The following is a 27440-nucleotide window of genomic DNA, read 5'->3' as shown; positions in this document are numbered from 1 at the left end:
TGGAATTTTGTGCAGCAAATGACGAAATTTGCAACAGATTATTGTAACTGTTGGTACGCTGTATGTGAAGCTGTTGCAGAATTTTGTCTGCGACACAATTTACTCCCACATGGGAGAGGTCTTATTTACCTCCACTTTTCTGATCAATAACATGGCAATATGTCCTAAAGTGTATCTAAACCCAAAAGCCAAAAATGTTTTATATTGCAGTTTACTAGTTTCAGTTTTTTTATTTATTTTTTTATTTTTCACTTTGCAATCCGACAACTAACACACTTCCTATCCCTGGGTGGCTGTTTAACCCCCTACTATATGTTGAGGCTGCCATTTTGTTTCCCTAGACTGCTGTCTTGATATGGACTTCAAACGTATCCTTATCTCTTTATCTCCATTAAATAGGGAGCCAGGCAATTGGTAGTTTACTTAAAATATCGAAGAAGGAAGGTTTTTTTTATCTTAAATGCAGCTCACAAAGTGTCAAGGACACCATATTTCCGGTAAGATCAGCAGGTTTTTTTTCTGTTTACTGAAAATGTTTTTAACTTGGGGGAAAAAACATATAGCCACTGCATCTGACTGCAAGCTACAATATGTTGCATTTCTGCTTTTGGGTTTAGTCCTCTTTTAATACATTTGTTGCAGACTTAGTGCCAGAGCCTAAAGAACTACTCTGGAAATGGCAAGAAAACTGTTGCACAGCTTTCATAAATTTGACGCAGTTCATTATCTATGAACTTTATGAAGTTAAGTAATGCTTTTTGAATGTGGCAGCCATAGCAACACAACATGAAACTGGCACAAATAACTACCAAATCTGGGGTACGTATTGAAACTGCTAAAAAGCTGTTGCGGTGCTGTCATGTACTTAGGTGCAGGACTTTTCGAATGGACCAGTACTGTAAGTAAAGTGATATACACTTTATTGAATTGTTCCCTACAGTGTTTTAGGTGGCCACTTTGCCTGTAAACCACTGCTTGTGCCTTATTGCACATATTCTAAATAGACCAATTTTATCCTTGCTTCTTGATATTTCATTCACACAGTTATGCAGACAGTTATCTGAAAACAATTAAGCCGATCTTCAAAGGTTTAACCAAGCTTGCTGTAGAAAAATGTTTTGGTTGACTTGTGCTTTTGCTCAATAATATGGTTTTCTCCAACTTGATCACCTCCTTCCAACCCCTGCAAAAAATGGCATTAGACTGGGCTAAGAGACATTTGCATCTTAATCATTGTTCATTGAATTGGCATCATAAACTCTGTTTAGTGAGCAAGCAGGTGACCCAGGAATCCTGCTCAATGCTGACCTGTTAATGCATATTTGAAATTCCCAGTCACAGTGTATGGTTTTATTGGTAGTAGAAACTGGGACTGATGTATGGCGTGAAGCATTAGTTCACCTTATTTATTACAGGTACTTATAAAGCTCTGAAAATGTACGCACTACTTTACATATATATTGTACAAGCTAAGGTCTCTAACTCAAATTCATACATATACCTACTAGGGCCAATTTAGACAGGCGCAAAGTAACCTACAAGCATGCTTTTAAAGTTTGGGAGGAAACCCACCCAGGCAGAGAGAGAGAACATGCAGGTAGTGCTCTGGTTGGGATTGGAACCAATGACCCTAGTGCTGCTAGGCAGAAAACCTGCCTATGCAGGATAAGAGGTGCCTGTAGATGAAGACAAGCTGTTCAGCCTTGCTTAAAGTTGGATAATGCCCTTGCCAATTAAATACTTTAGAAGCCTGGCCGACACTCACATTTGGCATCATCCCACCCTGCCTTGTTTCTAGGGCATTGCTAGACCCTCCCAGTCATTACTACTCGCACCTACCATAATAGGAACGAGTTCTCAAACCACCTCACACATGAAAATATGTACCCTTTTTTCTTAAATTTGTCATGAAAATAGCAGTACTCTTCCTGGCTTGTGAGGGCATCTAGGCAGTCTTATTCTGCTACCTCATAGTTGTATTTCTGCACTGAGTGTTCTAAAGCACTTCTGCTTCCTAATACTAGTCTCATGAGATGTGGAGTGTGATTTGGGGATGTCATTACTGTACTTCTCACGGTTCTTTACTGGAAACTCTAATATAAGGAAGCAAAAGCCTTGTCTCGAACAAGGTGACTACTTCCACACACACACAGTGCAGAACAAGTTATGTCCGTAAAGGGGCAGGATCAGCTGTGGGGAGAGTGTAGACGAGTGTTTCTCAACCTTTTTTTCAGCCAACGCACCCTTTAAAATTTAGCAGTATCTTGGGGCACACCAGTCAAAAATGTAAAAAGTTTGCAACGCAGTGTTCAGAGATTAATAGTTTGCAATGCAGAGAGCTCTGCGTTACAACCTACTGAAAGCGTCTGTAAAAGAAAAATAAAATAAACAACAAACGTGTAATACTTACCTACTCTGTGTAATGGTTCTGCACAGAGCAGCCCTGATCCTCCTCTTCTCGGTCCCTTGCCGCGTGCCGCTATGGTAAGCGGCTTGCTATGGGGACACTCATGCGTGCTTGCTACTAAGCCAGCTCTCTCTGTCCAAAAGACAGCGAGCGGGTCAATTCTGCCCTCCGCTCCCAACACACTGGGGAGGGGGGAGCTGCACACTGGAGGTAAAAAACTTTCAGCGTTTTCAACCGTTCGAACTGCCTTGAAAATTAGTGAAACCTGCATGCAGAGTTCAGTTGATTGTAATGCAGGGAAGTATTTCGCATTTGGAGTTAAGTAGTCCTGAACACCGAGTTCACAGATCGGTAGCAACCACTACATGCATACATTTTATTTATTTATATATACACACACACACACACACACACACACACACACACACACACACACACACACACACACACACACACACACACACACACACACACACACACACACACACACACACACACACACACACACACACACACACACACACACACACACCCCAAGTCCAAGCAAAAATTGTTAATGTGTAACAGAGGAGTATTATCACTTCAAGAGCTGTACCATGTGAAATGCAATTAATTGTGCTCCACTACCCATGCCATATTTAACCATATACTTCCAAAGAGCTCATATGCAGCCCACTGACCAGCCTTCTTCCTGTCAGTGCATGGCCTGCTTACACAGACACACACAGTTCACACAGCGCGGGAGAAGAGCAGCAGCCTCAGTTCTAGGAAGCACCTGTTTGCAATGGTCCCACTACGCTGTGCGGGCTCCCGACACTTCTTTAGCAACGTGGACCTCATCGGTTGGCATGATGCTGGTGGGCAGGCGGCCACACATCACACATCCCTCAGCACCCCTGCAGCTTTAATGCTGGTTTAAAAAGCAACCGAACGTCAACGCTGAGGCAGATGAGAGAGAGTGTTTAAACTGTAACTGCCTGACTTAGTTGGGGCAATTTTCTATACTTTGCTGCGGCACCCCTGGTGAAAAATGCTGTTGTAGACAATGCTGTTGATTGATCATTTCAGTTTGATTTACTTTTTATCAATACCAACTAATGAACTACATTTTTTCTCTTGCGTCCTCTGACAGTCGCCGCCCACTCATACAGTCTTCACTTAAATGGGTATTGACCTCTTATCCATAGGAGCAAGCTAGGCATAAGACTTGTTAAAACACAAACAATTTGCATAGACACACCTGTAGGGGGCTGTCCCTCTGGTCCAATACCCCCCTGCTATCAGCATTCCCAACTTTGTCTTTTGCCTAGTTAGGAGTAAGATGGGCTTCCCTTGGCTGGGGCTACAGTCTCAGCCTTTTCTTAATTTTATTTCCTGCTAAGTGTTTTTTTCTTTACACTGATAGCTTTTTATTTGATCCTGCGCTTAGTTAGTCGGACTCGGAAGACTACAGCTTTTAGCGGACTGGTTGTAATAGAGCCTTGCGGAATCCCAGCCCGCCATCGAGCATTTAGCAGCCTATGCGTACGCCCTGGCCTCGCAAACGACCTGTCCCTGTCCTCAGGGACAAAGCCCGTGAAGTGGCCACTTCGCAAGGATGTCTCAACTGCGGTACGCCGCGTGTTGCAAGAGTCCTGTTTGGCTGACGGAACCCCCCCTGCCAGGGGTGGGAGGCTTTCCATTGCAGAGAGGCGCCTACGCCTTCGCTGGATCGGTAAGTACCATGCTACCACCTCTACCTGTGACATTGTATGTCTGGGGGTGTTTGTGGTGGAGGGGGGGTTTTTGATCCCAAATGGGGCCCTTAAGTCATTTTTTGCCACCGTCCCGTGAATTCTAGTATTTTGTGGATTATGGGTGCCTCAAACCCAAATGGTAGGGACTTTATGGGCAAGAGTAATTAAAAAGTAGGTAGAAGTAAATAAAGTAAAACAGATTTATTCAAAGAAAATAGCAAAGATACAAATAATGGGATAACCCATATCATAACTTATTAGTGTGTAACACTAATAAGTTATACTATGGATTATCCCATTTTTTGTATCTTTGCTGTTTTCTTTGAATAATCCTTTTTACTTTATTTACTTCTACCTACTCTTTAATTACTCTTGCCCATAAAGTCCCTACTATTTGGGTTTGAGGCACCCATAATCCACAAAATGCGGGGGTGTTTGTGGGGCCTCTGTTTAGGGGATGGCAGTCTGCGTGGAGTCTGTTATCCCCCTCATGTCTGTGTGTCCGGGTCCCGCTGTTCCTCTCGGTCCCTATGGAGCGCTGTTGCGGCCAGGCCGCACTGTGGGGGTCCCTGAACCCCTCGGTACTGTTTGGTGTACCTTTGGGGGTGCAGGCATGCTTGTGGGGGCCGCTGGGGTACAAAATCGCGGGTCGCCATTTTGGGTGTGGGCAGCCTGCTCTGGCTTCACTATGGGCATTCAGCATCCGTTTTCCCTGTAGTGTGTTCGCGCCCTTCGGGCGCCATCTTGTGTGTGGCAATGTAGTTATACATGTGCTCGGTGGCCATTTTCCCGGAGCCTCCCCATTACTTTACATTGGCAAACGTTTTTCCTTGGCTCAAGCCCTATTTTGGCCTCTAGCGGTGTAACATCATTTCCTTTCTTCAGACAGTCGGATCGTGCTGCAAGCGTGGTAATTGTACAGCTACACTTCTGGGGGTCTTTACCTGCTGTTTTTCAGGGGATATTTACCTTTGCTGTCAGTCATGTCAGTCATTTCACTCACTGGGTGGTGTCTCAGGCTAGTCCTCATTGCGGTGCATTGCGGTGGGATTCGCCGCTGTCGCGGACTTAAAGGGCCAGCGTCAAAAAATTTTCATGGAGTCCCAGGACAGCAATTTCCCCCCAGCTCTGGTGGAGGGTTCAGGTACACCTGAATCCTCCCCGACAGGCTCCCTTACTGCGGCACTTGCGACTTTAGCGTCCAAAGTGGACCTGTTGATGTCTGAGCGGGCTTCTAAGAGGGTTCTTTTGGGACCCGCAGAACCCAGAAAACGGCACAAGTGTTCCCTTGTCCCGATGAGTTTCACGAAACAGTGAACGAACAGTGGCGCAATTTAAAGCGCAATTTTGTGGTGCCAAAGCGGTTTCAGTACCGTTATCCCTTTGTGTGTCCTACGGATTTGCGCTGGACTGTGGCCCCTATGTTGGATCACACGGTGTCCAGGTTGAACAAAGCCACTCTAATGCCCGCGGTGGATTCCCCAATGTTTAGGGACCCTACAGATAGGCGGGTGGAGTTTCTTACTCATCACTCCTATATGGTGGCGGGTTCTTTGATGAAACTTATTTTTCGCCTCTGTTTTCTCTCAGGCTGTGGTAGAGTGGGCCAAGGTGCTCAGACGCACCCTTGTGGCTGATTCCGCTCCTCCTACTACTTTGGAGATGGTGGACCAAATTATTCAGGCTGTTTTATACCTGTGTGACACGGCCTTAGATGAGGCCCCTTTAGTCTCACGACTATCTGCTGTCGCAGTGATCGTCGTATGGTGTGGCTGGAGAGCTTGTCGGCTGACCAGACTTCCAGGAAGACGGTGTCTGACATCCCTTATGTAGGGAATCGCCTTTTTGGGGACTCCCTTGACGAGTTGGTTAAGGGGGTCACCGGGGGCAAAAGCACTCTGCTGCCTCAAGCACCCAAGGGTAAGTTTTTCTACGGTAATCGGGGCCCTTCCTTTAAACTAAATCAGGGGTCCTTTCATGCCTTCAAGGCACAGGACAAGGGCAAATCCTTCAAAGGCGCTGGTGGCCAGAAGAAGCCTTGGGCGAGCAAGCCAAAAGCTGCCCACACTGGCACGGCGACCCAGTCCGCCTCGACCTGAAGGGGCGCCCTCACCCGTTTCAGGGATGGGGGGACGTCTGCACGGTTTTCCCAAACCTTGGATGTCCCGGATTCAGGACAGGTGGGTTAAGGAAATCATTTGATTGGGGTACAAGATCGAATTCCTATCACGTCCAGCGGACAGGTTCTTTCCCTCAAATCTTCATTTGACCCCAGATCATTTACAGGATCTCCAACGAGCGGTTCAGGATCTCACCACCCAGGGGGTGATTGTCCCGGTGCCTCATCGGGACAGATTTCGGGGTTTTTATTCAAATCTGTTCACAGTGCCCAGAAAGGAGGGCAAGGTGCGTCCGATTCTGGACTTGAAATCTCTGAACCGTTTCGTGCGAGTTTAAAGATTCCGTATGGAATTTCTTCGTTCAGTAATAGCCTCTCTGAGCCCAGGATATTTCCTGGCTTCGATCGACCTCAAGGATGCGTATCTACACATCCCCATATTCGAGGGTCATCAGAGGTATCTCCGGTTAGCAATCGCGGAGGAGCACTATCAGTTTGTGGCGTTACCCTTCGGTCTCGCTTCAGCTCCAAGGGTGTTTACCAAAGTGTTGGCTCCTGTCCTGGCCCTGTTGCGGGCGCAGGGGATTGCGATCCTGGGTTATCTGGATGATCTCCTATTAAGATCGAGTTCCAGTCCAATTCTGTTGCGCGATCTGTCGACCACGGTTCAGACGCTCCAGGAGTTCGGGTGGACCATCAACTTCCAGAAGTCGACATTGTCCCCTTCTGTTCGTCTCCCTTACTTGGGGATGGTCCTGGACTCCGCTCATGCCAAAGTTTTTCTGCTGGAGGACAAGCTCCGGACTCTACAGAAAGAGGTCAGGTCCCTCAGGGACAACGAATCCTCATCACTCAGAACCTGCATGCGGTCCCTGGGATTGATGGTGTCAGCCTTCGTGGCGATACCGTTTGCACAGTTCCACACATTATCTCTCCAAGCGGAGATCCTGGCCAAGTGGGATAGGCATCCTCAGTCATTGGAAAGAGGATATCTTTGAGTCACCTAGCCAGAGAGGATCTTCTGTGGTGACTTCAGTCTCCGGCTCTGACGGAGGGGAAATCCTTCCGGCTGTTGTGGACGGTGATCACCAAGGACTCCAGCCTGTCGGGCTGGGGTTGCGTTCTAGGCATTCTGTCTGCCCAGGGTGTTTGGTCAGAGGAGGAGTCCTCCCTGCCGATAAATATCTTGGAACTGCGAGCGATCAGACTATGCTTGCTCCTTTGGTCGGATCATCTTCGGGGGCCGCCCTGTGCGTGTGCGGATTGACAACGCAACTGCGGTGGCTTACATCAATCACCAAGGGGGCACCAGGAGTGCCCGGGCGGCCCAGGAAGTGACCAAAATTCTGTCTTGGGCCGAGACGCAGGTCCCGGCGATTTAGGCAGTTCACATTCCAGGTGTGGAGAACTGGCAGGCCGATTACCTGAGCCACCAGACCCTGGACCAGGGGGAATGGTCCTTACACCCGGAGGTGTTTCAGATGTTGTGTGTGCGTTGGGAATCCCCAGATGTGGATCTGTTCGCATCTCGGCTAAACAACAAGGTGGGAAGGTTCGTGGCAAGAACGCGCGATCCTCTGGCAGGCGCCTCGGATGCGCTGGTGGTGCCTTGGAATCGGTATCTACTGATTTATGCCTTCCCTCCGATTCAGTTGTTGTCCAGGTTCCTTCGAAGGTTGGTCTCGGAACCGAAGTTGGTGATTCTGGGGGCTCCGCACTGGCCGCGCCGGTCTAGGTACGCGGACATCATGCAACTGGTCGTCGAGCCTCCCTGGCGGCTCCCGTTACGAGACGATCTGCTGTCTCAGGGGCCGATCTTCCATCCTGCTTTACAGTCGCTGACTTTAACGGCGTGGCTGTTGAAAGTCAGGTCCTGAGAGATTTGGGTCTCTCGTCTGTGGTCATTCCTACCCTACTCAAGGCTAGGAAGGCCTCGTCCGGTAAGCTCTATTACCGTACTTGGAAGGCTTATTTTGCCTGGTGTGAATCGCAGGGTTTCCATCCTCGCTCCTTTTCAGTGGCGAGGGTGTTGGCCTTCCTGCAATCTGGTGTGGACCAGTGTCTTGCGCTGACCACTATTAAGGGTCAGTTGTCTGCGCTGGCAATCCTTTTCCAGCGCCCTTTGGCGTCAAACTCTTTGATACGCATCTTTATTTAAGGGGTGCGTCATCTGGCTGCCCCTAGGAGAGCGCCTTTACCTCCTTGGGGCCTGAATTTGGTCCTGTCCGTTTTGCAAGGGTCCTCCATTTGAGAACATCGGGGAGATTCCTCTGCCTGTGCTGTCTTGGAAGGTTGCCTTTCTGGTGGCAATCACATCTGTCCACAGAGTGTCCGAGTTGGCGGCCCTGTGTTGCCGCTCCCCTTACCTGGTTGTTCATAGGAATAAGGTGGTCTTGCGACCTCACCAATCTTTCCTTCCTAAGGTGGTATCTGATTTTCATCTTAACGAGGACATTGTTTTGCCTTCGCTGTGTGCGAATCCTAAGGAGTTTGCCTTGCATTCCTTGGATGTAGTCCGGGCGATCAGGGTGTACCTGTCAACTACTGAATCCTTCAGAAAGTCGTGTACCTGTCGTCTACTGAATCCTTCAGAAAGTCTGATTCTCTTTGTCCTTCCCGAGGGCCCTCGGAAGGGTATGGCTGCGTCTGCGGCAACCATTTCGAAATGGATCAGCCAGAGCGGCGAGTGCGTCATGGGCCTTCCGACATCAAGCTTCGGTGGCCCAGGTGTGCAAGGCAGCGACTTGGTCGTCCGTGCACATTTTTTCCAAATTTTACAAACTTGATGTTTTAGCATCGACAGATTCCTCCTTTGGCCGCAAAGTTCTGTGCGCGGCAGTGCCTTGAGGGGGACATGGCGTTAGCCTGTCCCCGTCTGTTGGGGTTGTTTCCCCTTTGTTGATTTGCTTTTCTGGGTTTGTTTGCTCCTGTTGAGCTTTTCTGTTACCTAGCGTTTTTACCTTTCTGATTCAGATAAGGTTCCTTTCTCTGACCTGGGTGCTGCGTTGCCTTTGTGACGGTTGCGCTTCCCACCCCTTATGTCTACACTGCTTTGGGACATTCCATAAGTGAAGACTGTATGAGTGGGCGGTGACTGTCGGAGGACGTAAGAGAACTGAATTTTTGTAAAATCTTACCGTAAAAATTCCTTTCTTTGAGTCCTCTGACAGTCGCCGCCCCCGCCCCTCTTTTGTGGGGTTCTTGGACTATTTACTGCTTGCTACCAAACTGAGTTGGGAATGCTGATAGCAGGGGGGTATTGGACCAGAGGGACAGCCCCCTATAGGTGTGTCTATGCAAATTGTGTTTTAACAAGTCTTATGCCTAGCTTGCTCCTATGGATAAGAGGTCAATACCCATAAGTGAAGACTATGAGTGGGCGGCGACTGTCAGATGACTCAGAGAAAGGAATTTTACGGTAAGATTTTACAAAAATTCTGTTTTTTTTTTTTTTTTTTTTTTTTTTTTCAAGCTTTGCTTTTTTTCCCATCTTTCCAAGTGTATGCTTAGTTTTTTATATTTGTAATTTTTATTTTGCAGGCATTTTGGAATTGGGTTGAAAATTATCCTGATGAGTTTACGAAGTTATACCAGAGGCCTCAGACTGATATGGCTGGTAAGTTTTTTCTACTGAGAAACTAGTGTAATGCAAAGAAAGATGCTGAACTGTAAAAACCCAGTTCTTAGTGATTGTAAAGATTTGTAAAAATAACAAACCTGTTATACTTATCTGCTCTGTGCAGTGGTTTTGCACAGAGCTGCCCAGGGCCTCCTCTTCTTGGGTCCCTTGTTGCTGCTCCTAGCCCCTCCCTCCTGACGAGTGCCCCCACAGTAAGCAGCTTGCTATGGGGGTACCCGAGCCTAGCTGCAGTTCCGTGTGTACATTCAGACACAGAGCTGCAGTTAGTCCCCGCCCCCTCTCTCATTATTGGCTTACTGACTTTGACACAAACCGCGGGAGCCAGTGTCGCTGCGGCTGTGTCTCAGTCAATCAGGAGAGAGTCCTGGATGGTTGAGGGACTTGTGGACATTGCTGGAAAGAGATGGGGTTCAGGTAAGTATTAGGGGGTGCTGGGGCGGCTGCTACACACAGAAGGTTTTTTTATCTTAATGCATAGGATGCATTAAGATAGAAAACCTTCAGACTTTACAACTTCTTTAAAGGGTAAGTTTAATTTATTGCTGGTGTCCTATATTCCTGTAGGTGCAGTATAAGCTGATGCTAAATGACTTGACTCCATGGACAAGAAAAATCCTTGTTAAGGCACTAACTATTTAACATATTTTTTCCCCTTTAATCTCACCTATGAGTTTTGTCTGCTTGGAATATTATTCTGAACAATCTGTCAATGCTACCACTGTACATTGTATGCTGCCAAATGTGTTTCTATTGAGCAAACTCCATAAAAAAAGTATTACTTGTTGGTTTACAAAAATAAAAATTAAAGCTGTGGAAGATCTCCCATTAAGTCCCGGTTCACACTTGTGCGATGCGGGAAGGCTGCGACTGCCATATGCGATACGCAGGGGGTGTCAATTAAATGTTAGCGACACCCCCAGTTTGATCGCATATCGCAGTGCGATCTGACAGTTCGCACAGGATCGGATCGCACAAGTGTGAACCACTGCGCGATCTGATCCTGATGCGGCTGGAAAAAAGGGTCCTGTGCGTCTTTTGTGCGGGTGCAGTGCAAATTTAGCCATACAAAGTGTATGGCGGAATTTGCATCCGCACATCCGATCGCATGTAATGACGGAGCAGTGCGCTCCGAATTACATGCGATCGCCGCACTCGCTATACTGTGAACCGGCCCTCAAGCTTTGGCAAGCCATGCAGTTTAGGCATTTTATCACCATTTTTAACCCTAGACATGCCTATTTAAATCCTCAACAGCTTTCTAGCCTCATTGTCTAAATTCAAATCCACTGCAACATACTCTATCCATTATTTATTAATCCAGAGAAAGATTTCACGCCCTTCTCTCCTTCTGAAATGAGAATGAGGTCTAGAGTGCACCCAGGAAGAAAGATCATGTACTATTCTTTGTACCTAAACCATCCATTACCAGTATAGTAGAGGAAACCAGATCTAAAAATGACTTTAGTCTACAAGTGGTAAACTACAAGTGGTTACAAAAAAAATAAAGCCCTGCAAGGCAATGTCATACTGTGTTAGTATGCATCACATACTAGCACATGAGACTTGCCTTAGAACAAAGCCCTCCAGCATCACAATGTCACCACTGAGCGGGCTGACGTCTTCCCCCGGTCTTCCTTCTGGGTTCTCAGCCTCCGGCTAAACGAGTGGCCAGGGCGCAATGTCACTCCCGCGCATGCGTGCAGGAGCCCCTATTAATGTAATAGGCTTCTGAAGGGCTGACACTTTAAGCCAGACCTTCAGGGTGCATGCACTGGTGATGTCATCGGCTGCATGCACTGTGCAAGTTTAGGAGATATTCACAGTACCTACGGGTAAGCCGCCTTATAGGCTTACCTGAAGGTACAAGTGGTGTAATTGTTTACTACCACTTTAATCATGATTTATTTGCTGCCAACTTCACGTGTTTGGACACAGGGGAAAAAAAAAAAAAACAGCAAAATCGCGTATATAGCCACTGCCAGTAAGCCTCAGTTTTTTGCTAAGTTTCTTAAGGTGATGGATGCCTTCTCTTTCTCAAAAAAGCTTAGTTATTACATGTGGTGGTCTTTTAATTGAACCTGGGTTTACACCGCATTCCTGTACAAATCACATGCCATGTCTGTGCGGTGCAGTTTGAGCCATTAATTTTGTATGGCTCAAATTGCACTGCATCCACACCAAAATTTTGCAGGACCCCTTTTTTTTTTTTTTTTGCCACACCTGAATTGGATCACATTCATATGATCCGATTCTGGAAATAACGCTGCATTTTGCGAGCTGTTTCCGGGTGTTAAAAATTGACACCCGCAGCAGAACGCATGAACGGAGTGCGATTTGCAGTGCAGAAAACGCTCAGGATTTGCTGCGTTTCCTGCATCACACGTGAACCTAGGCTCAAGAATCTTCTGTCAAGATTCCTAGCTCCTCAACCATTGTGGCTCTCCTTCAGCAATATTCTGGATTGGTTGTCTGTTTGGCTGATCCTTGGTGGACCATGTCTGGATGAAGATGTGGAGTTGACCTGTAGAATACTGGATCCTATGTGGGTGCACACCTTGACATGTGGTGCATAGAGTTAATTGTGGGGTGCTGTACAGGTCCAGGGTTGTGGTCTGCTGGCAGCAAAGCCCTGTTCCTGAATTACCCTTTCATGGGTATTCCCATAGGTGGTTAAAGTCAGTCCTGGATGCCCAACAGGGGTTGCAGTTGGGGGTGACCTAGTTCACACTAAGTCCATACCATGACTTGTGAGTGCTTGCTTGTCCCTTTTCCCCTGGAGCCTGCCCTTTTCGCTGACAGTGCTGCGGCACTTTAAATATACACAGACATGCCGTCGATGTGCCTTTTTTTCGTCCTGTTGCATGCACCGTCGTGTGTTACACATTGTATTGTCCGTTGAGGGGCACAGGTCCCCCAGCTCTGTGTTGGTCATTTCTGTACTGCTTTGCGTCAAAACTGGGACATGGAGGGTCATCCTGGGCTTGCCTACATTTTTTTTCTTTTTTGTTCGGATTTCAAGAAAAGAGTGCAACAATCCTATCCTACTCTTTGTCGATGTTACCTGTGTTGCACGTTCATTGCAAGAATTTCCCATTTTATGAGTTTTTGACAAATTGGTAACTTAAACAAGTTTTTGATCAGAAATTCAGTCAAGCTGCTCAAAGTGACCCACAACAAAACAGTTTTTATGTTGGTCACATATGTGGGCGTATAAACAGTAGAGTCCACTATCTCCTCCATGCCCACTAAACAGTTAAACCCAATGGGAGTGGGATATTACATGTAGATTAATGGAGGCTTCACCTCCCCCTTCTAAGACACAGGCTGCATGGGCGTGACACAGCATGTGTCTTGCAGAAATCTGCGCACACCATGTTATTGCCAAAATAAATGTATATTTGAATTCAAATATAAATTTGTATTAAAGATGTAAAACACTTGGATAATTTTTACTCTGTACCCCAAAAGCTGTTTTTTTTTTTTTTTTAATCAACACGTGACCAGTGGCAGAGGACTAGAAGCGCCTTCTGCTTATGTTTTCCTGCATACAGGTTGGGAGAGAGCTGGGTCATGTAATAGCTGTAGATCGATTAGGAAAAAGGTACTTTTTTTTTTACATTATAGCAGGGAGAAAAACATGCAAAGTATCTTTCATTTATTCAAGTGGTTGAATAGTTATTGAATAGCTATTGATCAATGTGATAGCCAATCACAGGCTATGAAAGGAATTGTGATTGAGAGGCAGTCCTTTTGGCTCCTAATCGTTAGCGTGGGACCTGGAGCCACGGAAGATGGCCCACTTCAGTAAGGCTGCATATGTGCGTATGCTCGTCATCAAAAGGTCAGTCTACAAAAAACTTTTTTCTTTCAGCATCATGTTTGGTTTTTTTGCAGATTGTGCAGAGAAATTGTTTGACCTTGTGGACAGTTTTGCTGAAAGCAACAAGAGAAAAGTAGCCGTTTGGCCCCTGCAAATAATTTTACTAGTTCTGTGCCCAGAAATTATCCAAGACATTTCTAAGGAATCGGTGGAAGAAAGCAAAATGAACAAGGTGAGCAAGACTGGAGAATATTATGCTTTTTTTTATGTTCATTCCTTATAGATAGGCAACTCCTATCCTATTGATAAGTGGTTCCAAATAATTACTGCATTGGGGAACAGACACAAAAGGATATACTTAGCATCTTTCCAAATCCCTGTTCAGTTTATTCTGCACAATTTAAGTTTCTCTTTCGCTCATTAACGGACTATGCTTCAGATCTTCATAACCGTGGGGTTATATTGCCCCCTACAGGAGTAGGACATTAGGCAGAAAAAGTCTGGCTATGCCTCCCTGTGTCCCAGGCCTAAACAGCCAAAGGAAATTGCTTTGCATTCCTTGGATGTGGTCAGGGAAACTAGGGTTATACCTGGTAGCTACGGAGTCTTTAAGGAAGTCAGACTCTTTATGCTCATGGATGGGCCTCGTAAAGGGTTGTCCGCTTCCTCTGCGATCAATTCCAGATGGATCAGACAGACAGTGATTCAGGCCTATTCTGTCAAGGGTCAGATTCCTTCTTTCCTTTACTCGGGCGCTTAGTGCCTCCTGGTCTTTCTTTTCTTGGGCGTCAGTGACCAGGTTTGCAAGGCGGCCACTTGGTCGTCGGTGCACTCTTTCACAAAGTTTTATAAAGTGCATGTGTTGGCATCTGCCCCCTTGGTGAATGACATAAGCCACGGTCGTGGCGTAGTCAGTTGAACGTGCACTGCACAGCTGCAGTTGCCCGATCCAGTGAACCAGGTAAAACTGCGTCCGTCAATGAACTTAAGAGAAAAGGATTTTACGGTAAGTCAAAAATCCACTTTTCTGCCTAGTTTCCTGCTCCTGTTGGAGGCAGTATAACCCAACGGTTATGAAGATCTAAAGCTGTGCCCGTCAATGAAGATCAGAGAAATTAAAATCAAAAATCCCAATTTTTTTATACACAGAAGTAGATATCCCATTCATATTACAACTGTAATTTTAAGTTACCAAGGGGCGCTACATAGATAGGCTAATTTCTTATTAGGACTCAAAAGAATGCAAATACGTAATTAAAACATTTTAGTGCCATGTGCTCAATGAGCGCAGTGTGCCAATACATGGGCAAATGTTTACAAAATGGAATACAGTTATACAGAATTTTCAATTTAGTTTACAGATCACACTTATCAGACCCAAAATACACTGGTCAGCTCTTGCAGAAGTGATGTAATGCATGCCTTTCGTGTTCATTCTAGTTAAGGGAGATCAGAGAACGCACTGTACATTATTGTACTGTCTTCCTGTGTGGGTGGGGATGAACGGTCTAGCGTGTGCTTAGATAACTTGGCTTTTTTTCAACCACTTACATACCGGGCCATTTCTGGCACTCCACTCCTACATGTAAAAATCATCAATTTTTTTGCTAGAAAATTACTCGGAACCCCCCAAACATTATTTTTTATTTTTTAGCAGAGACCCTTGGGAGTAAAATGACATTCATTGCAACTTTTTATGCCACTCGGTATTTGCGCAGTAATTTTTCAAACGCGTTTTCTTTTTCTTTTTTTTTTGGAAAAAAAGTTTTAGTAATTAAAAAAAAAAAAAAAAAAACACTGAAGTTAGCCCACTGAAGTTAGCCCAATTTTTTTGTATAATGTGAAAGATGATGTTACGCCGAGTAAATAGATGCCCAACATGTCACACTTTAACCACTTAAGCCCCGGAAGATTTTACCCCCTTCCTGACCAGGGGGTATTTTGCGATTCGGCACTGTGTGATTTTTAACGGACAATTGCGCGGTCGTGCGACGCTGTATCTAAACGGCGTCCTTTTTTCCCCCACAAACAGAGCTTTCTTTTGGTGGTATTTGATCACCTGTGCGATTTTTTTGATCATGCGCTATAAACAAAAAAAGAGCGTAAATTTTGCAAAAATAGCAATATTTTTCACATTTTTTTATATGAAATTCCCCCCCAAAAAAATGTAAAAATCAAAATTTTTTAACATTTTCGGCCAATTTGTTTTATGCTACCTATCTTTGGTAAAAAAAAATCGCAAAAAGTGTATTTTGATTGGTTTGCGCAAAAGTTATCGCGTTTACTAACAAAGGGAAAGATTTTTGTCATTTTTGGTGTTTTTTTTTTTTTAACGCGTAATGGCGGCGATCTGCGATTTTTTTTTTTGCGGTACTGCGACATTGCGGCGGACAGATCGGACCCTTGACTGACATTTTTGACACTTTTGGGGTTACCAGTGACATTTCTACAGTAATCAGTGCTATACATATGCACTATTACTGTAAAAATACACTGGCAGTGAAGGGGTTAACTTTTTTTGAAAGGGAGGGGCTATGTGTGTCCCTAGGGGCGTGCTTTCTACTGTGATTGGCTGTGGCTTCAGATGTATGAAGAGTGATCAACGGTTCTACATAGTAGAACCGTATGATCATCCTTCATACACAGGGCAGAATGACAGGCAGCTTGTTTACACAAGCCGCCTGACTTTCTCCCTCTCCCCCGCCGATCGCAGAGTGACACGCGCGGCGGGGGGGGGGGGGATTCCGTGACCACGCCTCCGGGGGCGCGCGCTCGCTCCCTAGACCCTCACAAGCTAGTGACGTAGCCCTACGTCACTTTGCCTGTGAGGGGCTGACTGCCGACGTAGATCGGCGTTAGGCAGTCGGCAAGTGGTTAAAATTGCGCACACACAAGAAATGACACCAAACTTCGGTATTTAAAAAAAAAATCCCTATGGGCAAAGCTTTAGAATTTTTTGCAGGTTACCAGTTTAGAGTTAAAGTGGAGGTCTTGCGCTAGAATGGCTGCTCTCCCTCAAACGTTTGTGGCGATGCCTCACATGTATGGATTGAATGCCGTTTACATATGTGGCCGTGACGTACGCATGCGTTCGCTTCTGCCAGCGAGCATGCGGGGACAGAGGCACTTTAAATTCATGTTTTGTTTTTTTTTTTCTTTTTGTTTTTAAACTTTTTTTCCCTTTTTAATTTTTTATTTTTTTTGATCACTTTTATTCAATAAGACCTCAGATCTCCTACAGGCTGGAAAGCCTGAAATAATAATAATAATAATAATAAAAAAAAAAAAAAAAAAAAAAAAAAAAAAAAAACCGATCACAGCAGTATTGACAACTGCCAGGCGTGACGTCATTACATCGCGCCTGGGCCTCCGAGAGTCCTAGAGGCTGCCGGGGACCATCTGGTCCTCGGCAGTGTCTGGTGTACTTCCGGCGGACGATTCCTCCTTTGGCTTGCAGGGGCGAGCCGGTAGAAGCACCGGAGGGCAGCCAGAGGGGGGGAGGGGGGGAAGGTGTCTCCGGGGGGTGTCCCCTCCCATCGCCTGTAGGAACAATCAAGCTGAACAGCCGCTATGGTGGTTCTTATGGTGATGGAAATCGCCTGAAAAACATTGATATCTGAATGAGGCCTGCAGCTGGCATTATTCAGATATCCCCACTTAAAACCCAGGATGTCATATGACCTACTACGTTAGGGAAGTGGTTAAAAACACGCCATATGTTGTAATGCCTGATATACTTGAAATCTTCTGTACACCTTTAGTTTTGATATGATTCTCGGATACATTTGTGTTTGTATAGACCGTTGCCTTTTTTTTTTTTTTTTTTTTTTTTAGCTATTAAAGGATTTATTTTTTTTTGGTTCAAACATTTTATTGGAGAACAAAGTAAACAGGTAACAACAATTGGTAAACAGAGTGACAAGATAAGTACAAGCCAGATGCGCTAACAAAATAATGGCTACAATAACCATGGGTCAAACTTAGGAGTAGGTGGATAAGAGGTAACCAGGGGGGCTGTGGCCAGGACTCTGCAACCGGCGTAGCCAACCCATAGGCACCCCATAAAGGGAACACTCTGTGCCCAGGTGGGCAGGCGTGGCCAAGCTAGACCATTGCCTTTTAATAAAGATTTAGTGGATAGTAGAAATAGATCTATACGTTTAGTTCGGTGAGGCTAAGGTCATTGTCCTGTTTTATTGTTCGGCAAAAACAAAAATCGTGCATCAAGAATATTGTAATTTTGTAAGAACCACATACTTGTGTACCATTCATCTTTTATCATACAAATCTTATTTGTTTTAGAAATTGTTTCTTGAAAGCCTCAGGAAAGCCCTAACTGGCCATGGAGTAGGGAAACCACTTATGGAGAGTGCTGCAATTGCTTGTGTTAAGTTGTGTAAAGCGTCCACATATGTCAACTGGGAAGATAATTCTGTCATATTTCATCTGGTTCAGTCATTAGTCATTGACCTAAAGGTGAGTACAGCCATATATTGGTGCTTTTTTTTTTAGCTTCTGCTATTTTTTGTAATAATCTTCAAATTATCTCCGTATAAAAGCTCGTACAAGAAATTTGAGCGCAAATTTTCGCCCAAATAATTTTCGTACGATTTCCATATAGTGTGTACACAACTTTTGACAGCGGATTCTGACTTTTCGTGTGAAAATTCTTGAAGGGACAAACTCAAAAATGTTTCTTGTATGGGAACAGAACGAACACTTTTCGTTTTAATGTGTACCATTTTCGTACAAGAGAAATCAGAAAAGAGGAGACTGCGCATGATCAGAAACCATAAACAAAAAAAAAAGCCTTTGTCGTATGAGAATTTTCGTACAAATGTTCGCTAATTGGCTTTGATTTGCTGTGAAACCAGAAAAATCATATGGTTGCCCGATTTTCTTTGTGTGTACCCCACTTTAGCCTTTGCATTCTTTATCAGCTACTCTGAATCATCTTTGGCATTCTGACAATAGGCTTAGTCTAGGGCTATTCTTTTTTCATATTCTTTCACCTGTGTCCTATTTCATTATGGTGGAAATGTGGTGCCACACCTTGGCTATGGTATAGTTTAAAGCAGGGCACAGTAGTAATGGCCCTGGAGGGGAGTTGGTGTGCAAATTTTACCTGCCAAATATTTGTGTGGTTGAATCTTTTATGACCATGGAAAACATGTTTGAATATGTGGCTGCACACTTGACAATATGGTATGCAGTGTTACATGGAAATATGTAGTTGAGTATTTCTGATTTTGATTGTTTTCCTGCGGTTTTTAGGACTTATACACTGTTTATACTTGTTATCCACAATTTTATTTAAAGTGTAAGAAAAACCTAACTATTCTTAAAAATATTCCCTCCACCCTCCATCTACCTATGCCACCAGTACTTACTTACCTATTTTTAATCTATTCCTGGCACCAGATCCTGCAGCTCCAGCTCTCCCCTGTCAGTGAGCTGCTGCTACATGTGACAGGAGGTAACACTCCCTTACAAAGAGGAGCTGGAGTTGCAGAATCAATTGACCAGACTGAAGCAGATTTAAAAATGGGTGGGTAAGTACACAGATCTTTTTATACAGTGTAGGCAGGATAGGTGGTAGGAGGGGGAAAGGGAACATTTTTTTTAAGAGTTGCTATAGTTAAGCTTTTGTTTCCACTTTAAAGTGGAACTTTACCCTTAACCTGATAAAAGTAATGTTCTTTCCCAATTCTGACATTCCTTTCCTACGTGTATTTTTTTTTTTTTCCTTCAAAACTACTTAGAACCCCTAAACATTATATATTTTTTTCAAGCAGAGGCCCTAGAGAATATGATGGTGGATGGTGCATATTTTTATGTCATGTGGTATTTGCACAGGAGTTTATCAAACTCAAATTATTTTGAAAAATTATTTATTCATTTTAATGCACAAAAACACAATAGAATACCCAGTTGTTTGGTAAAATGTAAAATATAATGTTACACCAAGTAAATCGATACCAAACATTACCACAAGCTGAACAGCAGTAGTTCTTAGGGCTGTCAACAGTACCTGGTGGGGGCTCCTGCCAGGGCCCCCTGTCCTGCCTGGATCTGTTCTTGAGGCCTGGGTCCTTGTATGCCTTGTTGTGCCATTCGGTGCTGCCATTTTGTTGTAGCCTGTGTGTTTTATTCACAGCGGCCATGTTTGTGTAGTCTGGCGGCTATTTTGCTGTGGTTTGTAATTGTAAATAGCGTTGGCCATGATAGTGGAGTCCTGTGGGCAGCGATTTCAGCAGTGGGAGCCCCTCATCCCCTAGGGCTGACTCCTGGTTCAGTTTGCTTCCTGATCGCTGCAGGTGTAGTGCAGATTATCCAGGTGGCTGCAGGTGCTTGTCTCTGTGGGTGGTAAGTCTCGTGGAGTCCTCTCCCTCTCTGCTGAGGATCACTTGGTGCTTTGTTCCTGGCGCCCGGGAAGCCCCGAAACCCCCCCCCCCCCGCCTTCCCCTGCCTCATCTGTCTCATAAGATCCTGAATCTGATTTGACCGCCGCGGACGTGGGTCACCCAGCTTGGTCTGCAACCACGCGCCTGGAATCCTCTGATAGGGATGATGAATCCTCCACGTTTTTGACCACACACAAAAAGGCGCTGTGTGTAAGACTCTGAAGATGGAGGATGCAGCTGAACCTGCGACGGAGGCGCAGGTACCCTTTGACACTCACAAGCCATCCAGGGTGGCAAAGGTGTTTACTTTCCCTGCCTATTTTGACAGAATTGTCGCTAAAGAGTGGAGACAACCAAAGTGTCCCCTTAGGAGTCCCCAAGCTCTTTACTAGGCATTACCCCTATGAGGAGTCCCTTCTTAAGAGGTGGACTGTGCCATCATCTGGTAGTGGAACCTCCCGGTTTCCAGATTAAACAAGGTAACCATGATTCCGATTGAAGAGTCCCCGGCCTTTTAAGGATCCGGCTGACCGGAAGGCGGAGGCTGTGGCCCCCCCATATGTACACTCTGGCTGGTTCGGCAATGAGGCCAGTATTCACCATTGCCCTAGTGTTGCCAACTCTAACCGAGTGGGCTAAACTCTTACGCTGTGACCTGGAGGGAAAACAGCTTCCCTTTGCCAAGCTGGCAGACCAGCTGGTCCAGGGGCTGCAGTTTATCTGTGATGCCTTTTTGGATTTGGCTCCCCTGATGGCTTGCCTCTCTGTTTGTTTTAGCAGTGGTCCTTCGACGTGTCTTTTAGCTCAAGTGCTGATTTGCAGATTAGTCTTCGAAAAAGGCCTTGACTGATCTTCCTTTACAAGGAGACCGCCTGTTTGGAGCTACCCTAGATGATATCATAAAAGCTCTCACAGGGGGAAGAGTACTTTTCTTCCACAGGCTACTAAGGGCAAGGAACCTCCTCATAGACGTGGGACTTCCTTCTCAGCTCAAAGTTTTTTCATGCAAACAAACGCAAAGAAGGGCGCACCGACCTAGTGCATTATCCTCAATATTGGCTTTATTAAAGCGGAGTTCCGGGCACAGAAAGCATTTTTCAATAAACATACCCCCGGGACAGTCAGGGCTAGCACATTCCACAATGGCTAGCCTCTCATCTGTCCCGGTTCGCACTTACCTGCAAGAAGAAATACTTATAAAATTTCTTCCACAGCGTTTCCATCTCTTGTGGGCAGCTGAAGCCGGCGCGATCCTCTTCCGCGTCTTCCGCGTCCTCTTCTCCCAGAATGCGCCTGCACCGGCCCCTCTTGTCACTTCCGGCGCGGCGCCGCATTCCTCCACAGCTTCTGGGCATGCTCAGAAGCTGTTTAGCAGGGAATGCGGCGTTGCCCCGGAAGTGACGAGCGGGGTCGGTGCCGTCGCATTGATTCCTGGGAGTGATGACGTTCAGCTCCCAGGAATCATCGCGAAGGAGGAAGTGAAGGAGGAGCCGCAGCACAGAGGGAGGAAGTACATTGAGGTGAGTATTTTCGATCTTCAATTACAAGGTGAGTTTAAAAAAAAAAAAAAAAAAAACCTAACCAATTCCTTTTCAGGTGAAGGTGAAGAAGCGGACGGGCACAAAAAAAATCGATTTTGTGCCCGGAACTCCGCTTTAATACATAAAAATGGCTACTCACTGAAGTGAAAAACGATCATATCAAACTCAATCACTTGAGTGCCAGTAGTAGTCCATACAAGTGTCCATTGTCCTAATTGGATGAGGGCTGACGCGTTTCAAGGCAATAGCCTCTTCCTCAGAGCCACTGTGTCATGACCTACTCACAAGTTTAAATAACAGTGAATGGCCCAAGACTCATCCATGCGGTCTTAGGAACCCCTCCCTCTGGGGTGTGCAATGATACCCTTTCCACTAGCATCACTGCCATTCTACCCCCAGCAGGGTGGATTCATGGTACTCATGTGATATATGCACCATATCAAACCAGTATCACATATGTACAAAAAGCAGATAAAAATACAAATAAAATACTGATAAAAAATGTATGAATACAATAGTGAATATAAATAAAAACACCAGTACCCATTGCTAATAGTGGAGAACCATTTAAATAACGTACATACCCCACATGAGCCTCAGGAAGTGTCCTGGCCGGCCTAGAGGAGGATCACATGTTAACCACTTGCCGACCACCCACAGTATATTTACTGCGGCAGTCAGCCCCTCACAGGCAAAGCGACGTAGGACTGTGAGGCTCTAGGGGGCGAGCGCGCGCCGCCGGAGGCGCGCTCCCGCCCACGCTCGCTTCTGCACATCCCCGAGGGTGTGACCGGCGGACCCGATGTCCGCCGGTCACTCGCGATCGTCCGGTGCAGAGGGAGAAAGGCAGGCGGCTGATGTAAACAAAGCCGCCTGTCATTCACCCCTGTGTAAGAACAGAGATCATACGGTCCTGCTATGTAGGATCGTATGTCTCTGTTACACCACTAGCCACATCCCTTTACAGTTAGAAGCACACCCCTAGGGATACACTTAACCCCTGCATCACCAATAAAGTTAACCCCTTCCCTGCCAGTGTCATTTTTACAGTAACAGTGCATATGTATTGCACTGATTACTGTAGTAATGTCACTGGTACCCCCCAAAAGTGTCAAATGTCAGTCAAAGGTCCAATCTGTCCGCCGCAATGTCGCAGTCCCGCAAAAAAAAAAAAAAAAAACGCAGATCACTGCCATTACTCATTAAAAAAAAAAACAACAAAAATGACAATCTTTCCCTTAGTAAATGCAATAACTTTTGCACAAACCAATCAAAATACGCTTATTGCGATTTTTTTTTTTTTTTTTTTTTTTTTACCAAACATATGTAGCAGAAAACAAATTGGCTTAAAATGTTAAAAGATTTTGATTTTTACATTTTTTTGGGGAATTTCAAATTCACGCAGTACCGAATCGCAAAATAGGGCCTGGTCAGGAAGGGGGTAAAATCTTCTGGGGCTTAAGTGGTTAATGTGTCAACCATATGCTAAGGATATATGAATGGTACCACAGAAGTTCAGAATGGAGTCCATTTGCATGGTGATATAGCATACCTGCATCAGGGGGAATTTCCTCTCCTCTCCTCCATCTATAGCAAGGATGCCTACTTTCACATTGCAGTATGTGCCAGTCACCAGCATTTTCTCTTTCTGTGGGAGAGGAGCATTATCCGTTTGTGGCGTTAACCTTGCTTCTGCTCCTCAGGTCTTCACAAAAGTGTTAGCCCCAGTGCTAGCCTTGCTATGCCAACGGGGGATCGCGGTACTGGGCTACTTGGAAGATTTCCTTCTGTAAGCAGAGTCTCCCTCTGCTCTGGTGGACAACCTGGAGATCAAAATACAGACTCTGCGGGAGTTTGGCTGGATTCTAAATTTTCAGAAGTCTGCTCTGGTTCAATCCACAAATCTGGACTATTTGGCCTCACTCTGGACTCGGCCTTAGCCAGAGTGCTCCTTCCTCTGGAAAAACTCCAGAAATTGCAGGCTGCATTTCGTCTCCTGCTGTCCAACAGATGGCCATCCCTCCAGACTTGCATGCGGGTGCTGGGCCTGATGGTGTCTACCTTCAAGGTGGTTCGGTTTGCACAGTTCCATAGGAGGTCCCTGCAAAGGGAGATTCCGAGCAAATGGGACAAGACTCCCCAGTCCCTGGAATATCCGATCCGGCTAGGTCGGGGAATGAGGGAGTCCTTGATATGGTGGCTTCGTTGTCCGGTGCTTTGGCTTGGAAAAATCCTTCCTCTTGTATTGGACAGTGGTTACCACGGATGCCTGCTTGTCCGGCAAGGGAGGCGTCCTCGGCAAGCATTCTGCTCAGGGGACCTGGACGCTGGTTAGTTCAGACTACCTATCAATGTCTTGGAACTTCGAGCGATCAGACTGTCTGGATCATTGGATGGATCATCTTCAGGGTTGTCCAGTGCGCATTCAATCGGACAATGCCACGGCTGTGGCTTATGTCAATCATCAAGGGGGCACAACAAGTGTCCTGGCGGCTCCGGAGGTAGCAGGCATTCTAAGGTGGGCAGAAAGGTTTGTTTCAGCGCTCTCCGCCGTACACATTCCACGGGTGGAAAATTGGCAGGCGGTATATCTCAGTCAGCAGGCGTTGGACCCTGGGGAGTGGTCCCTACATCCTGATGAGGTGTTTCATCAGCTGTGTCTCCAGTGGGGCACTCCCGAGGTGGATTGGTTTACGTCTCGGCTCAACAGAAAGGTGCAGAGGTCAAGGGATCCTCTGGCAAACGCCACGTATGTGCTGATGGCCCAGTGGGCTCAGTTTCGGCTGATTTACACCTTCCCTGCTCTCAAGCTTCTGCCCAGACTTCTACGCAGGATCGAGGCAGAAGGGATTCTGGTCATCTCCAGACTGGCCTTGCCGGGCTTTTTACGCCGATCTGGTGCGGCTGGTCGCTGACATTCCTTGGAAGCTTCTCATTGGGGATCTTCTGTTCCAAGGACCGATCTTCCATCCTGCTTTACAGTCGCTGGCTTTGACGGCTTGGCTGTTGAACGTTAGGTGCTGAAGGATAGAGCCCCTTTTGCCTGGTTGGTGATTCGTACCCTGTTGAAGATAGTTCTACCATTGTACATGGAAGATGGTTTGCGTGGTGTCAGTCTCTTAGGGTTCCTCCTCGCTCCTTATCGGTGACTTGGATCTTAACCTTCCTACAACAGGGGGGGGTTAAACCGGAATTGGCCTTAAGTACCATCAAGGGCCAGGTGTCTGCTTTGGCGGTCTTCTTCCAACGATCTTTGGCCACACACTCCCTGGTGCGTACCTTTCTTCAGGGTGTCTGACATTTGGTTCCTCCACTCGGGCTCTGTTGCCGCCTTGGGATCTTAATTTGGTGCTTTCAGCTCTGCAGAAACCTCCTTCTGAAAAAAATATTCGGGAGATTCCCCTGCTTACGTTGTCTCGGAAGATGTTTTTGGTGGCTATCACTTCTGCGTGCAGGGTGTCTAAACTGGCGTCATTATCCTGTCCGCCTTACCTGGTGATTCACAGGGATAAGGTGGTACTTCTCCCCTGTCTGTTGTCCCTTCCAAAGTTTGTCTCTGATTTTCATTTAGATGAAGACATTGTGTTGCTCTCCCTTTGTCCCAGGCCTAAACATCCGAAGGAAATTGCCTTGCATGTCTTGGATGTGGTCCGGGCAATTGGGGTGTACCTGGCAGCTACGTAGTCTTTCAGGAAGTCAGAGTCTCTATTTGTGCTCACAGATGGACCTCGAAAAGGGTTGTCCACTTCCTCTGCGACCGTTTCTATATGGATCAGAAAGACGGTGGTTCAGGCCTTTTCCATCAGGGGTCAGGTTCCTCCTTTCCCTGTCATGGCGCACCATACTAGGGCGCTTAGTTCCTCCTAGGCCTTCCGTCATCCGGCGTCAGTGACTCAGATTTGCATGGCAGCCACCTGGTTGTCGGTGCACATATTTGCAAAGTTTTATAAAGTGGATGTATTGGCTTCTGCGGATGCTTCCTTTGGTCGCAAGGTTTTGCAGGCTGTTGTTTAAGAGGACCTGATCCTCTTTGAGGGTGTATTGTTTTTTCTGGTGAGCTCCGGTTTTTTGGTTGAGCCCTTGTTGGCTAATGTCTTTTAGGAAGTCGGACTCTTATTTGTGCTCATGGACGGACCTCACAAAGCATCTGCGGATGCTTCTTTTGGCCACAAGGTTTTGCTGGCTGCGGTTTAGAGGACCTGGTCCTCTTTGAGGGTGTATTGTTTTTTTTTTCTTTTTTTTTTTTTTTTTCTTCTTCAGGTGCCCCTTTTGCCTGGTTGGCTAATGTTTAGCCTTGGGAATTTTTTTTGTTCCCACCCCTAATGTTTAACACTGCTTTGGGACATCCCAATGGTTATGAATACCAGGAGCTGTGTCTGTCAATGAAAGAAAGAGAAAATTGGATTTTTGACTTACCGTAAACTCCATTTCTCTGATGTTCATTGACGGACACAGCACCCACCCCTCTGTGGAGTTTTTATTATCCTAACACTGCTTGTTACAAAACTGAGTGGCTATAGCAGAGAGGGAGTATACCCACTGAGACTGCCCATGGGATTAGTCAGGATTTCTGTTATACCCCCCCCACTCCTGTAGGGGCAGTATAACCCAATGGCAATAAATACCAGGAACTGTGTCCGTCAATGAACATCAGAGAAATGTATTTTACAGTAAGTGAAAGATCCCATTTTTTTTTCTCCTTTTTATCATGTGTTTAGAATACTGTAAAAAAAAACATGCCTTTTTGCACCCATATTAAAGCTCTTATGTTTGAACAGTTAGTTTTTGTTTTGTCTAATAAATCTTTAATAAAAACCATATAAAAGAAAAACCTAAAAACAAGTGTTACAGACAACCTAAGTGACCTACGAGTTTTCTGTCCACAGAACTTGCTCTTCAATCCCAGCAAGCCTTTCTCAAGAGGAGCCACAAATCAGAATGCAGATGTAGACCTTATGATTGACTGCCTAGTTTCATGCTTTAGGATCAACCCTCAGAACAATCAGCATTTCAAAGTATGTTTACACTTATCTTTTTGTTGGTGTTATTATTGATATATGTAATAAAAGTTACCTTCCCTGTTCCCATGATTTTCCTTACTTGCTCAACAATTCAATTTCTCTTAACTGCACTGTGGCAACAGACGGAAATACTATGGCTTGAAGGCAAGCACTCATAATTAGATTCTTTACTCATAGTACTACACAAGTCGGGGAGGTGAAATAACATGCTGCCATTTACTGTAATATCCTTGGGTTAGGATTTGAATCACTTGGAGAAAGCAGTGCAGTCAATCCTAATAAACCAAATTATCGAATGTTAAGCGGAGTTCCACCCTAAAATTAAACTTGCCTCCATCTTCATGCCCGGGGTCACCTGAAAAACAAATGGATAATCAAAATTTTTTTTTTTTTTTTACTTACCTGGTTTAGAAGAAAATATACTTACCTTACTTCCTCTTCCTCCCCTCGGCGGCCACAGCGATTCATCACTTCCTGGCTTGCAATGATTCCTGGGAGCTGAACGTCATTGCTCCCAGGAATCTATGCGCCTGCACCGGCCCCGACGTCAGTTCCGGTGCAGGCGCCGTCATACCTTGCTAAACAGATTCTGGGCATGCCCAGAAGCTGTTCAGGGATGACGCTGCGGCACTGGAAGTGACGTCGGGGCCGGTGCAGTGCATTGTGGGACCAAAGAAGACGGAAGAGGACACAGAAGAGGATCCGCGCTGGCTTCAAGCTGCCCACACCTGAGATGGCAGCGCTGGACAATA

General features: G+C 45.8%; 1 protein-coding gene across 1 annotated transcript in view; it reads left to right on the top strand.

The window, feature by feature from the left end:
* The window catches only part of NF1 (neurofibromin 1), a 585707-nt gene that overhangs the window by 103404 nt on the left and 454863 nt on the right, over positions 1-27440 (top strand). Inside the window, exons 7-10 of the mRNA XM_082247714.1 lie at positions 9803-9878; positions 13797-13954; positions 18025-18198; positions 26554-26682. Of these exons, the coding sequence (XP_082103840.1) occupies positions 9803-9878; positions 13797-13954; positions 18025-18198; positions 26554-26682 (537 nt within the window). The remainder of the gene's footprint in view (positions 1-9802; positions 9879-13796; positions 13955-18024; positions 18199-26553; positions 26683-27440) is intronic.

The sequence above is a fragment of the Pelophylax lessonae genome (assembly GCF_965119305.1).
Source record: "Pelophylax lessonae genome assembly, chromosome: 2".
In the NCBI taxonomy this organism is placed as follows: domain Eukaryota; kingdom Metazoa; phylum Chordata; class Amphibia; order Anura; family Ranidae; genus Pelophylax; species Pelophylax lessonae.
This window is presented reverse-complemented; position numbering and strand designations above follow the sequence as displayed.